General features: G+C 40.5%; 1 protein-coding gene across 8 annotated transcripts in view; it reads left to right on the forward strand.

Annotated features, from left to right (window-relative positions):
- BRSK2 (BR serine/threonine kinase 2) overlaps positions 1-13,879 on the forward strand; it is a 321,762-nt gene that overhangs the window by 255,448 nt on the left and 52,435 nt on the right. For all 8 annotated transcript variants that reach the window (XM_065682712.1, XM_065682707.1, XM_065682709.1 and 5 more), the window contains exons 10-12: positions 6,964-6,995; positions 12,594-12,758; positions 13,465-13,562. In XM_065682712.1, coding sequence (XP_065538784.1) covers positions 6,964-6,995; positions 12,594-12,758; positions 13,465-13,562 — 295 coding nt within the window. The remainder of the gene's footprint in view (positions 1-6,963; positions 6,996-12,593; positions 12,759-13,464; positions 13,563-13,879) is intronic.

Raw genomic sequence — 13,879 nt, forward strand, 5'->3', positions numbered from 1 at the left:
GCACTCCTGACAAAAGTGATGGCTTCTCACTTCATGCCGTGCACCCTGCATTGTATTGAATCCTGTATTTGCTCTGCATTATCCCCTAGCGGACTTCAGAGCAAGTGTCTTCCTGTCTGCTCTTTCATCTTGTGCTCTGTGGTCCTGAGCACAATTAGGTCCACAGTGTTGAGCTCCTGGCACTGGGCACTGACTCCTTGCAGCTAGGATACATGTCATCACTAGAACAGAGACCCTGCAAGGGTGAGCGCTGTATAGTAGTTGTATCCTTCATTAACACTGTGTTTAATGTTTGGGGGAATTAAAAAAAAATTAGCAATTAAAATCATTTTGGAAAGCAAGATTGCCTGCTTGTCAGTGGAGGCGTCTGCCTTTATGGGTACATTGCCCTTGTAAATCCTATTGTCAGGCTGTGGTGATGATTTTATACAGATTTACTGAGCTCACAGATTCTGAGTGGGAGTATGTATAAAGAAATGTAAATTTAAAACTCCTCCTGGTTCTTCAGTCTGCTAAAATATTTATAAATAAACTCTCAGATCACTGGTTGTCCTCTCTGCTGAGATTGCTAACAACAGCATCAGTCTGTGCCAGCTGTGATGGAACTTTTGGGATGCAGTCACCTGTCTGCAGCTGAAACTCCCTTCACAACTTTCTTTACAGTATTACCTGACAGCTGCAGCTGGGTTTTTCTTTCATTCATTATGAAATGAAAGAAATACATGCTCTGATGACGTAGGTGAAAAGTTCTTCATGCTCTTACTTGTATCCCTACTTTTGCAAACCCAGTAGTCATCATGTTTGCAGTACATAAAGTAGCAGTGATTGAGGAAAAGAAATACTAAGCACTTTAAGAGTCTTTTTTAAAAACTGATTTTGAAAGAAAGAATATTTTTTCTAAGTATTTTCATGGAACGAACACTGCAAAGGTTGGAGCTATACCCAGAGATGTGAGGCTGCTGTTACTCATGAGCAGGAAAGTCACAGAGTCCCTTTCTAGCTTAGTTTCCTTTCCATAATGTAAACATTTTTTCTTCTGGTTTTGTTGGGGTTTTTTCCTCACAGAGATCACTGAGATGGTTTGAGTATGCCAGGGAGCAGATCATCAGATGTTAGATCTTCTTCAGACTGTTCTGAGTTTTTACACAGAGCATAGTCCCTAAGCATTTTGAATTGTGCAATGCAGCAGAGAATGTACGTGCATAAGAGAGAAAACAGTTAAGGTAAATCCGGGTCCCAGAGTGACACCACCCCCCATCCCCCCTTTTCTTTATCAAAATTAAGCTCTTATTTCCTTAGGGAGGCAAAAACACCCAGGTCTGATAGTTATTGAAAAGCATTAACCAGTAAATTATGAATAAGAATTTGAAATAATACATATTCAAGAGCTGAGAGCTGGGAGGAAAAATGGGTAGGGCTTTGTTATTAGCTGCAATCTTATTTTTATTATTTTAGGTTCTCAGTTTGCTGTCCTTGCTGCCGTCACACTTTTATGCTGTTAGTGTGCTGGTTGCTGAGATTGCTAGGCAGAAGGGAGCTCTTTGTTTACTGCACAGGAGCTAGGAATACTTAGTTCATTTTGAGGCAAGATCTGAATTCTCTTTTAGCTGTGTCCTAAGAAAAAGGGTATAAATATGGGTTTATATGGAAGCCTCTATTCCTAGAAAATATCTCACTTGCATCAATTTGATATTTTTACAAAGATGAGAGCGAAATTGTGGCTTGGGTACAATATGTACAGATGTAGCTGTTAATATTACTGATCATTTGCTCAATATCTCGCTGTTGAATTGAGCAGAAAAATACAATGAATTGTAAGGTCACTAGAATTTTTTTCTTTCATTCTTCCCTTCTCTGCTTTGTTCCTTTTTTATTATTATTATTATTATCTTTTTTCCTTTTCACCCAACTGCATTTTCCTCCCTGCAGTAATTGCCATTTCACAGCACACCCACACCTTCCCCAGTCCATCTGTTAAAATGATCAACAAAAACAGAACTAGCATTCACGTTTAACTGTCATCATTCGGCTTCAGTGTTTGAGCTTGGGAGGTTTAATGGAGAAAAGGATATTCAGAATTATTGTTGCTGGCCCTTTCCTGCCTTGAGAAATAGGTCTTACCTTTCTTTGTATATGATTCATTTATGGAAAGAAGACTTTATTATGTCTTAGCGGAATATTGTTCACTCTTACTGTATATTACGTAGCCTCAGGTATGGTTAGTGGGATGTCCTTGACCGCTCTCATTTACTAAGCCTGTTTTACTAAACATGCTTTAAAATAAAAGAATCCATGTCTTTCTTTCAGTAGACTGCACAGGTTGATCCTAGCTGCTGGCCATGATATTTCTGACCACCCATATTCAGGAAAGATGAAATCAAACAAAAGATAAGTACTGAGGTGGTCAGCATTTGAGACAGCCTGTCTGAATAGCACAGCCTAAAAGAGCTCCACTTAATCTACACAGATGATGTCAAGAAAGGTTGTACTGTCCGTCTGCATATACATTAGAGGTAATAACTGAGAAGGGAAGGATTATTTAAACTAAAGGAAGATACTGGCTCAAAAACAAATGTATGTCAAATGGTCTTACATGGAATTAGGCTAGAAATTAGAAGAAGCATATTAGCTATATTAGTGGAGTTCTGGGACAGGTTTCTAGTAGTGATGTCAAGAGGGAAAAATTAACTAGTTTTAAGTTTGAGAAGGTTTATGGAAGAGAATGAGTCCTCTTAGTACCTGCAGTACTGCAGGGTGAGGTTTCTTCTAGTTATGTGCTCTTCAGAAACTGAATGGCTTTTTTTCCTTAGAGGTTTCAAGTGATTCAGCATCTCTACAGTAGAGAATTACAGCTCTTGTAGTGGAATCCATTCGTGTTCTCAGATAATATTTTCTTCTACAGAAATACAAAGGCAGGAGAGTAACAAGCTTTTGGTCCACTTTCCTTTTAAAGATGGGTGAGCGGTATCGAAACTTTGAGAGCAAGGTGGATCAGAGCAGATACTGCAGAATAAGCTATTCTGATAAAGCTGTTATTGTTCCAGTGTTGACATTTTATTCTGGAGTAGATTGACTTGTCTTCCACATAGTCTGAAATACCTGTCCTTGAATATTATCCAACTGAAATTACACACATTTTCAGAATCTCTTCTGTGCTCCCTGTTTGATTTTTGTATTTTGGGGGTCTAGGGTATGCTAACGATGGGCCACAGCATCTAAAAAATGAGGGAAACCTCATCTGATTCCTCTTTAACTTTTCCAGAAGGTCGTATGGTAAGGCGCCTACCACATCATTTAAATCATCTCACTTCACCACTGGTAGAGTGGAGGTAATTGTCCAGTTGATGTATTTAGGCTGTAAGCTTTTGGCTGCCAAGGGCCTATTCATGCACTGTGCACGTAGCACAGTGATACCTGCCCTTGTCAAGGTCCCTTGAGGCTCCTATATTACTGCTGCTACTACTGACACAGATAATGGTTTTGCCAGTGCTGTTTGCACTGCCAGCATGAGCCCTTTGGTCAAGAAAAGCCTCTGTTTTGACATTATACAGGTTTCAAGCTCAGACTAGAGGATCTTCTGAGTGAAGAAGATTCATCAGAGGTGTGGGTTGATTTAGTGCACAGATGGGGTTGAGACTGTTCCCCTTCTGGACAGGGAAATTTGAAACTTGACATGAGTTCAAGCCCAGAAGCCCTCATCCATATCCACAGACTTTAAGAAAGTTTTTCTTCAGGTCAGAACTTTTTAGCTTGGCAACCACTCTGCTGAGATCAGTGCCGAGGATATAGACAGCGCTGTCTTGTTTTCCATCTGCCTGTCTGTCTCCATCTGTTGTTCCCTGCCTTAAAATTCAGACGTAAGCTACTTGGGGGAGGAGACCTCTTCTTCAGATGAGCTTGTACAGCTCTGTATCACAATGGGTCTCTCATCTGCGGGTGGGATTCCTAGATGCTACTTCAGTACACAAGTTTAATATATATTGGAAGTATTTTTACATAAAACCATGATCCAGGAATTCCCCCTCTCCTTTCATTACAGCATTTTAGCTTTCAGAAGTCTCTCCTGTGACTGTGCACATGCAAAGGATCTGAGCATGTTTTTTTGTTTTAGAGACAGCGTCATGAGGCAGTTGCCTGCAATGACTAGAAGATATTAGGAGGCAGTATTTTTACAGCTTCCATAAAATGGCATTAAATTTGAAACTCATATGCAAACAGAAAGAAGAACCCTCTGGGAAGGGATGTTAAATGCCTTTGTCACTTAAATGCATTTAAACATTGTGTTTAAATGAAGTCAGGAGGAGTGAGATTAGCTCCCACTGTGTATCTCCCTCCCCTGCATTGCATAGTAAAAAGCATACAGACTTCTCCTTGTCAAAACCAGTCGCCCTCCCATAACCCTCCTGTCACTTTAATGCAGACAAAAAGCAACAAAGCATTAATTAATTACCTTTAAAAAAGCAGTGAAGATGTTGGCAGCAGCAAGCACACTTGTAATAACATTTCAATGCAATTATGTTTGAATCAGCATAGAAATTGGTTTCGTAGAGTACTTTTCATATCTGGGATATCCCAGTGTACTTCCCAGCAGTGGTTTTGATGTGGATTGAATGGCAGATGTGTACATAAACAGCAGCCATGAGAGCTCTCATACACCTTCAAATGTACATCAAGGTGCTATGGGGCTTCTCTTTCAGAAAAATGCTGTGGGTTCAGTACCTTGAAGGAGGTTGATCAGCAGGGGTGGGCAGAAAGGGTTTCTCTTTGACATCTCCGCTGAAGAAGCCCAGAGGTTCTGTGACTTAAGACATGAACTGGTGACCCTCCTTTCTTCCCCCTCTCTGGACTCAGAAAATGAAGTGCTGTTGTCTGCTTCACCATGTCATTTCTGCATATCACAGGCACAAAAGAACAATGTGACCCATGGAGACAGAAAATGCAGCAGGAGAAACAAGCATGAAAGAGGCTCGGACATAGCTTAGCTGTATCATCTGCATCTTGTCTGAAATCATTAATGTCTCTAACCCTCCATGCGGTATATGAGAAACGAGTAGATATGCATCTCTTAGGGTGGTTTTACCAAGCAGAGGAGGTACAGTACACTTCTTAGCACATCCTCACAGTACTATGGGCCTGATAAGTAGCCATGCTAAAATCCTGTCCCATGGAAACTGCACAAAATATGCTCTTCTCATGTTCCATTTGTACCTCAGCTTGCAGAAGAACCAAAAGGCAGAGTGCTGTGTCTCCAGGCTGTTAGGGGAACACCTATAATGTGTATCTTATCTCAGGTTAAGCTGGTCAAGGGAAATGGCAGTGTGTTGGGAATACTCAACCTTTCTCTCAATAGTGCAGAGATGAAAGGAGTACCTAATGCAAGGGGAATTGTGATGAGGGGGAATTATTGTGGCAGAGCAGAGCCCACAGCTGGAAGCAGTGCAAGTCTGCCTAGGCCCATGGATGTGCATTCTGGGGGGCACTGGTGCTCCCAGCACCTCAGCTGGCTAGAAGATAGCTAGATAAGCAAGTACCAACTGCGCCTCTGATTGCAGCGTTGATATGTTCTTTCCTGGTTCTAAAGGAGGCTGTTCGTCTCTCATACTGATCCCTCCAGTCTCTTTTCATGCTTTCCTGAGCTGCATTCCATTGTTTTGTTGTTTTCAGAAAAAGCCTTGTCTCACTTAAAAAATGATCTCATATAGAGCTGACCTCAGATCTCCCTGGTTTCCCAGACATGAAGCTATTGTTCCATAGCACAGAGGTCTCTGATTCCTTTTTCTCTGTGGCAAATACCTACTTTCTATCTCTGAGGTTTTGTTGTTTGTCTGTTCCTCCTTTTTTTTTCTTGGGTTTTTTTCCCCCCCCCTCTCTGAGTCTCAGTATTCTGGCATAGAATTGGAAAGTAGGAAGAGCAGGACAGCTGTCTCCGTTCTTCCTCACCAGTTTAATGGGTCTGTGATTTCATCTCATAGCTATTAGCACTTGAGTTTCCTTCCAGTTCTCCCCTTCCTTTCACCTGTGTGTTGCACAACACAAGCCTGTGTGCAGCGAGTGTGCATATTGTTCTGCACATACAAAGGTTCTTCATAATAAAGAACATGAGAAATGTTGTCCACATAATGAATAGGCCCTCATCATCTATGAAAAGTCCTTTTCTACTGTAATGATGCTGAAAAACCAAGTTAGGAAGGTTCTGCTGTAAGATTGTCATATGAACAGTTTGTTCTCTCTACTGTTAAGAGTTTCTCTTGGAAAAAGGATGTACCTTTATTTTCCCCATGCTTGTGGAAAACATGGTCATCACGTTACATTTGCTGAGATCTGTTTTCCATAGGTGAACAAGGCCGCTGTTCAGCTTTTGTCAGTCCTTCATTACATAGCACCTTATTCTACTTTGTCTTTAGATTTGAATGATAAACATGAAGCTGATCAAGAATGGGTGCTGGCAAAAGGTCATGTCACACATGCACAATTTATTTTGTTTATTGACATTTTTGCTTTAAGCCTTTTCTATTTCCTTCTCTCACTCTCTTTTTCCAGAACGAAACTAGAAATTAACTTCAGGTGTAAGGAATCAGCTATGATGCACGTACAGAAAGGAGCAGTTTGTTGACTTCAGTTAGGTTATACAAGGAAGGGCTTAGGAAGGGAAGAACTTACCAAAGTTCTAAAGCAAACTTCCTTTGGAAGAATTGCCAAGACACTTTCCTGTGAAGCTTTGTACATAAGCATTTTGCTGAGATTTATTCCTGTCTGATTCCTTATGTCCAGAATTGTAGCCTCATTTCCACCGGGTTGGGTGAGGATGAGCATGCTCTTTCTTGCAGCGTAAATTTCCTGTTCTTTGCACAGATCCGCCTCTGGAATGTTAGACTCAATTGAATAAGCCTTAAATAAGAATGTCTTGTGTAGTTGCTTTTTCTGTTTCACAGCGCTAATTCCTTGTTTTCTTTTACTTTACAGCTAGAACATATTCAGAAACACATATGGTATATGTAAGTAACACTTTTTAAATTCACTTTTGCATGCATTCATTACTGGTTCTGTTATGGGAGTTGATATTCTAGTGATCTCTGAGGAAAGGGACTGGAGTTTGAAAGTGGCTTTCACACAGGTGAAGAAGGGGGCAGAGGACAGAAAGGCATCTAATCTTTTGCTGGTTTTTTTTATCCTTTGTTACTCACAAAATTTCATGTGTATCTGTATCAAGCCAGGAACTTTTCATACAGTGGCTAACAATTGTTTGAAATAAGATTCAGTCCAGCAACCTGCTGTATTCAAAAGATACCTACAAGTCAGCAAGCAAAACCCCAACTGCCAGCCATATTTAGGTTGCTATCCAGGTACTACAGACAATCCCTTGTAATACCTTCTTGACAAGAAAGCTTTCATTTGTTTCTTCTTGTCTTTTCTCTGAAGTGGAAACAAAAAATATGATATTTGTAAGTACGCACCTGTGAGCAAGAGCTTTTCTGTCTTAATCCCTACTCCTTCTTCTTTGCAGCAAGCTAAGAGGCTGTTTCTGACCTTGTAACCTGTTGATGTGAGAGTAGTTCTCTGACTTGATTAAAAGCAGCAGTCTTGACAGTGAAACAGGAGGTCTCTGAGAAAACTACGTGCCTGTCTAGTGGTTTGGGTATAAGGAAGATTGATGGCTTTTAAAAGTGACCTTGCACTTTGTGTAGCTTTAATGGTATTTCAAGGAACCCAAGTAAATAACATTTTTTTATGCGCTGATAACTTAATCAAACTAGGGAGAATACTTCACATATTAAACAAGTAAATGCTGCTTTGATACATGCTTCTCAGGGTCAGCATAGTTATAGGTTCCCCAGGTGGGTGATAAGGAAAGTCCTGCCTTCCTAGTCCTATCATTAGGCTCTTTTGAAATACTTGAGAATGAAATGAACAAGTATTTAAGCCTGTCACCAACTAAAAAATAAAAACAAAAAAAAGAAACCCAAACACCTTTGTTTTTTATTTCGTCTTCTCTGTCTTATGGGCAGTGTTCACTTCTTGATTTACCTGACTTTGATAGGATCTGAGGGCATTCAACAGTTTGTCGAATAACATGGTTTTTTCTTAGTTCACCTGAAATGGTGACAGCACTTGGCCCATGGCTTTTTCATGCTCTCTACAGTTACCAGGCATGCCACCTTTTTAAACCAAAGGAGGACTGGAGTGTTGTTTGCTGCAGTAGCGATTTATTTTTAAACTCTCATGGAAAAATAAAGGAGAAATGCAGGGGGGAAATCTCTAATTGTAATCTCTGAAATCTCCCTCCTGTTATGTCTTATTAATAATCGCAGAAGTAAATGCTGTTTACATCAGTCTGGACAGTTGATCACCTCTGTTTCTTCATGGAGTTGACTTTCGCTGGGCTTTGATCAGAACTGGAATAGGAAATAAAATGAAATGTCATTGATCACTTACATTATTATTCTAACCCTCCTCAAGATTTTTGCCTGGAAGTTTTCACCTGTCAGAAGACTGCTGTCCCAGGCTCACATGCACAATTAGGCAGGTGTTATTTCATGACTTTATTCGAGATTTAGAATTTGAAGATTTATTTTCTTTGCAGGCATAAGTGTTTGAACATTTTAACATACTTCTCCATGAAGGTCAGATTTTCTGATGATTGACGCAGTAAACAGTTTTCTACCCCAATGGAAATAGCATCTGGAGCTTTTTTCAGAAGTAGAAACTGAGTTTTGCAAAAGCAACTCTCCCCTAAACACCCAGTGTAGTCAGTACAGAGAGAGGAAGGCTCTCCCAGCAGTATACTCAGATTGCCTAAAATAAAGTTTCTGTTCAAAACAGCTTTTAAATGAGTTTCTCTGTCATTTTCTCTGTACTGGTCTTGGATTGACCTAAGGAGGTTAACCTCTTTTGGCTAAATTTAGTCTGTGAATAACCCTGCCACCTCCAAAACTCAACTACTTTCATCTGGTAATGTTTCACAGCCTCTCTGCATTAATTTTGCTTGGAAATGGTGATGATAACAGAGAAGGAGGGGTTATAAGTGTTTAAGGCTGTTTGCTCACATCTTTCATTTTTTCTTTATTACATGTAACACCACTATGCTATGTAATCTCCATTCTTCATCATATATAGGTTGCTGACCTGAAAGTTGTACTCAGAACATATAGGTGATTTCACTTAATTTTTCAGAGAAATATTAAGGCTATTGTAAAGCTGAGGAAAAGATTGTATTTGAGACTAGGCAGACAGAGGAACAGATCTTGAAAACTGAAATCATGATTCACAAGCCTAAAAAAAGGAAAAAAAAACCCGAAGAGAAACCTTTCATCACCAACCTCCAGTTCTTGTTGCTCTTCCACCCAAATTAATTCAGTGAGGGTTTTTTAAGCCTTTTTAATTGAAATAATTATTTTTTTTAACTCAAGCACAGGTTATCAGAAATCAGCAAATAAGCAGCAGCTATTATAAATTCTTTAATAAAGCAAGAGGGCAAAATTAGCTATTATGTTAAATGCATACTGCTGTAACACTGAGTTATTGCCCTAATTGTGAAGGTATCAAATTTACTAAAATCAGGGGAAAAAAAACATAACTGTGCCAGTTCTGCTTTGTTTTGCACTGATGCAAATGTGCATCTTGGTTTGATTCACCAACGAATTTCCTGGAGAGACTGAAAAAGTCCGCTCTGGTCTAGAATCACAGCCATTGTATGCACCGATCCTCACAAAAGAGGGTGGGTTTTAAAGCAGCAATTACATTCATGCAGGCCTTTAAAAAAATACACGTGATTTGCAGTATTCATCGTGTGACATTGGTTGATGTCTATGTGGGCAACAAATGCAACAAATTTGTCACTTTCTGCTAGACTGGGAATGGAACAGGCAATACAGTCATGCCAATCACAGCCCAGACCTGGTGATTTTCACTTCCTGAAGCGCTGAATTGAGTTGCCAAATGACAAGGCACTTTGCAGATTTTGCTTGTACCTGATGAGGAGGTGTGAAAATTCCTGACTATGTCTGAAGCTGACCAGGTGCAGGGCATAGGGAAAAGCTACTTCTCAGTGCACAGAAGATGGCAAGCTGTGCTCTCTAGAAATGGCTCCCACGCTGATTGATACAAAAGAAGTTTGCAGGTGATATTCTGCTATAGATGAGGTCCTCTAGTAGGAAAGCCAGATTTTTCTGAATAGTTCCAAAAACAATAGCTCTTTTTAATCTCTTACAACTACCTTAATGACATCTGCTTGTAACATAATGAATGATTAATAAGTCAATACTTTTTAGAAGTGAACTGCAGACAATTAAAAACCAAAACCACTCAGCTGCTGTTCAAAAGTCCATCCTGCAAGAATTTATCTTAATGACAAAGTCATCATTGGCTTTAATAGTACAAGGTTATGATCTAACCATTGCTTATTACCCGCTGAGAGCTAGATCCTGATGCTAAGAGGTAGGAGCAGCTACCTCTTAACAACAGGGCACTCGAGGAATAAGAAATTTCTTTAGTTGAACAAGGATTTCTTAATCTAGCCCTTTAATTCAGGGTAATGCTGTCATTGCAGAAGACACAGACACTTCTGCGAGACTCCAAAAGTGGTTTAGTGGTTTGAAACACAAGAACGAATCTCAAGATGGAGATTCTTTCTCTGTCCTGTATATTCTGTTTCCAGCATCTTAAACTGAGTAAAAATGAGCAGGATGTGTGAGTGCTCAGTGTAAGAGAAGTAGGATCTGACCCATATTGTCATGACCCATGTAATGCACACCAGAGTCTGTCTGACTCCATGACATGTATCCAGAAGGGGATGAGCACATTTTCACTGTTTCAAGAGAAGATAAAATGAAAATTCCTGAAGAGTCTTTCTGCAAGTGATGTCCCACAAACATGCTTAACAGAGCAGATGCCTCACAAGTCCATTTCAACTTGCTTAAAATAAATTGCAAGTAGCATCTAGCAATCTCCTGTGATAGCATGTAACTGCCCTGTCCTAGCATCAAAGCCCTGGCTGCAATGACTTTGTCCTACCTTTTTACCTCAGAGGAGATTGCATTGACTCTGATTTTGGTGAACTAGCTGAGACCTCAAGCGTATATGTATGATCCTGCCAGGGTTTCTTTCTAACCTACCCAATAAAAACTTAGGAGGATTTTATTTGGAGCTCCTTTTTCTGTGTAGGTACTCAGATAGTTCACATCTGAGCCCAGAACATTTTAGGCTGTACGAGTAAGTTCACAAGTTTTAACCATATTTCTTTTAGCATCAAAAGGAAGAATCTCTTGCTCACACACATTCCCATAAACAGCAAATACTTCCAGCTGGTGCAATTTAAATATTCCAGATTCCTGTTGTCCATCCTGGGAGCCTGGATTCAACAGTCACACATTTAAAGAAAAGGGAGAACCTTACCCACAGAGTAAGAAATCCTCAACATCAGAAGGGAGGACCTTACCCAGAGAGTATGAAAACCTCAACATCACACAAAGCATCCACTGAGAAATCACAAAGACTCAGGATAAACAGTTTCTCCAACCAAAATACCACTACTGCCAAACCCACCTCTTTGGGTAGATAGAGTTTACACAAATTGCTCACTACCTACCTAAAAAAAATCAAAGGATATTCATAGAATCATAGAATAGTTTGGGTTGGAAAGAACTTTAAGATCTAGTTCCAACCCCCCAGCCATGGGCAAGGACATCTCACACTAAACCATCCCACCCAAGGCTCCAGGGTGCCTGCAATATATATCATTCAGTTAGTTACAGATACCCTGACACCTTGATCAGTTTCTTACAGTCAGGGCCTTTAATTGCAACTAATAATTAGTATTTCCTGAGCCTAGTGAATGGGGTGAGGTAATTGTGCAGGAAGCCTGTGTTACTGCTTTTGAAAGAGTAATATGCTCTACGCCCAATTGCGTATTCCAGGGTCTGCCACTGACCTTGGGCCTTACACCTGAGCCACAATTTTCAAATTTGTATGTCTGAAAAGAAGCAGATTGTTGTATTTGGGCATGTAAATAAGCAGGGCAGTTTCCTCAAAAACCCTTTAAAGTGTGTCAAGCTGGGACCTGAACATGAGGTCTCTCTCCTGTTGGAAGCTTCAAACAAAGAAACTGCTGCAATGCCAGCTGTAATCAGGATTGGTGCAAAATAGTGAAGGTTTGTTAACAGCTCCTTCTTTGAAAGACAACCATTCGGACTGTACTTTTCAGCATGATAACCTGAGGTCTGGCCTGCTGATGAGACGCCATCTCTAAAACCATGTAGTGTTTTATAAATGCTTGGCATTAGGATGCTTAACAGCTGCTTTAATTATGAGGGCACTGGTAAGTGAAGTTCCTACTGCCTTTCTGACTGAATGCAGACATTTCTCACTAAAGACCCAAATCCACAAGGTACTGGTCACTCTTAGCTTTCATGGCAGTTTCTTCCGAGAAGATTGTCTGTCTGGTTGGGAGCTCTGGTCTCTCAGTGGGAATTTAACAAGCTATTTCCATCTGTTGCTGCAGGCTGTGTTTCAGAGTATGGGTTCATTTGTGACTCATGTTTCTTTTCTCTCCTTCTTTCCCTGCCCCCTTTCTCTCTCTCATCTTCTTTCCTCTGCAGAGGGGGTAAGAATGAGCCAGAACCAGAGCAACCAATCCCTCGAAAGGTGCAGATTCGTTCTCTCCCTTCCTTGGAGGATATTGATCCAGATGTGTTAGATAGCATGCACTCGTTAGGCTGCTTCCGTGACCGAAATAAACTCTTACAGGACTTGTTGTCAGAAGAGTAAGCACTTGCTCAGTCTTCCTATCAGTTGGGTGTCCTTGGGTTGGGATGCTTATAAACCTCAGGAGAGGTAGCACTTTAACTAATGTTTCTCACTGTGAGGAACCAGTAGCAACTTGCCCTCTGGCTGCTCATTTGCTAGTGAGGTGCTGAGAGCAAGCACTGAGCTTTTCTTGCATCATGTGTCAGAAGCCTTGGAGGCATGGTGCTGTTGCTTCTCCTGCTGTGAGGCAAGGTAACTTCATGAAAAGATGGGCAGTCTGGATGGGGATGTTTCATTGCTGTGGTTTGTGTTGGATATGCCATTGTTGGCAAATTTTTGTTTATTTCAAGCTTCACCTGAGAGCTGGTGTGTTTCCTGAGGTGTTAAGAGAGACACATAGTCGAAAGAGCACTTAGAGGCTCAGAAGAACTGTCTTGCTGACACTCTTAGTTTGGACTTCCTATGGACATGTCACCTCGTCTGTCTTGTGCCTATGTTCTTTGTGTGTAACATGGGAATCATTTTTCCTTTTTCACTCACTGCTTGTTGGAGACAGCAAGGTTTTCAAAAGCTTTGTGGGTGGTGTATCTAGTTCCCAGGTTCATGACCATTACAATTACTGTAACTGATGAGAAGGATTCATCTGCATGTTGATGTTTTGTTGTGGGTTTGGGTTGGGTTTTTTTCCCTCTTCAAATTTAAGGATTTTTTTTTTTTTTTCAGAGAAAACCAGGAAAAAATGATTTATTTTCTTCTGCTTGACCGGAAGGAGAGGTATCCTAGTCATGAAGATGAGGATCTTCCCCCTAGAAATGAAATAGGTACTCCAGATATGATCTCTGTCACCATGAACCCATCTCAACTAATTCCTTTTCACCTTTCTTTTTTTTTTAAATGTATACCCAAACCCTAGCACTGTTGCCTTGTCACTGAAATGGTGTACCGCATTGGTGAGCATCTTCAGCCTGGGGCAGGCAGGTCTGTTGTGTGGTTAAACTCAAAGGCTAAATTTTTCAGGACATGTCTGCCTCACAGTGCAGAAACATCCATGTTGGTCTTGATTTCAAATACATCACGTGAACCTGCAAGCTGGTTCTCTGGAAGCAGATAAGGTTTAGAAGCAGTATAATCTACTGGC

Source organism: Lathamus discolor, chromosome 6 (assembly GCF_037157495.1).
Source record: "Lathamus discolor isolate bLatDis1 chromosome 6, bLatDis1.hap1, whole genome shotgun sequence".
Lineage (NCBI taxonomy): Eukaryota > Metazoa > Chordata > Aves > Psittaciformes > Psittacidae > Lathamus > Lathamus discolor.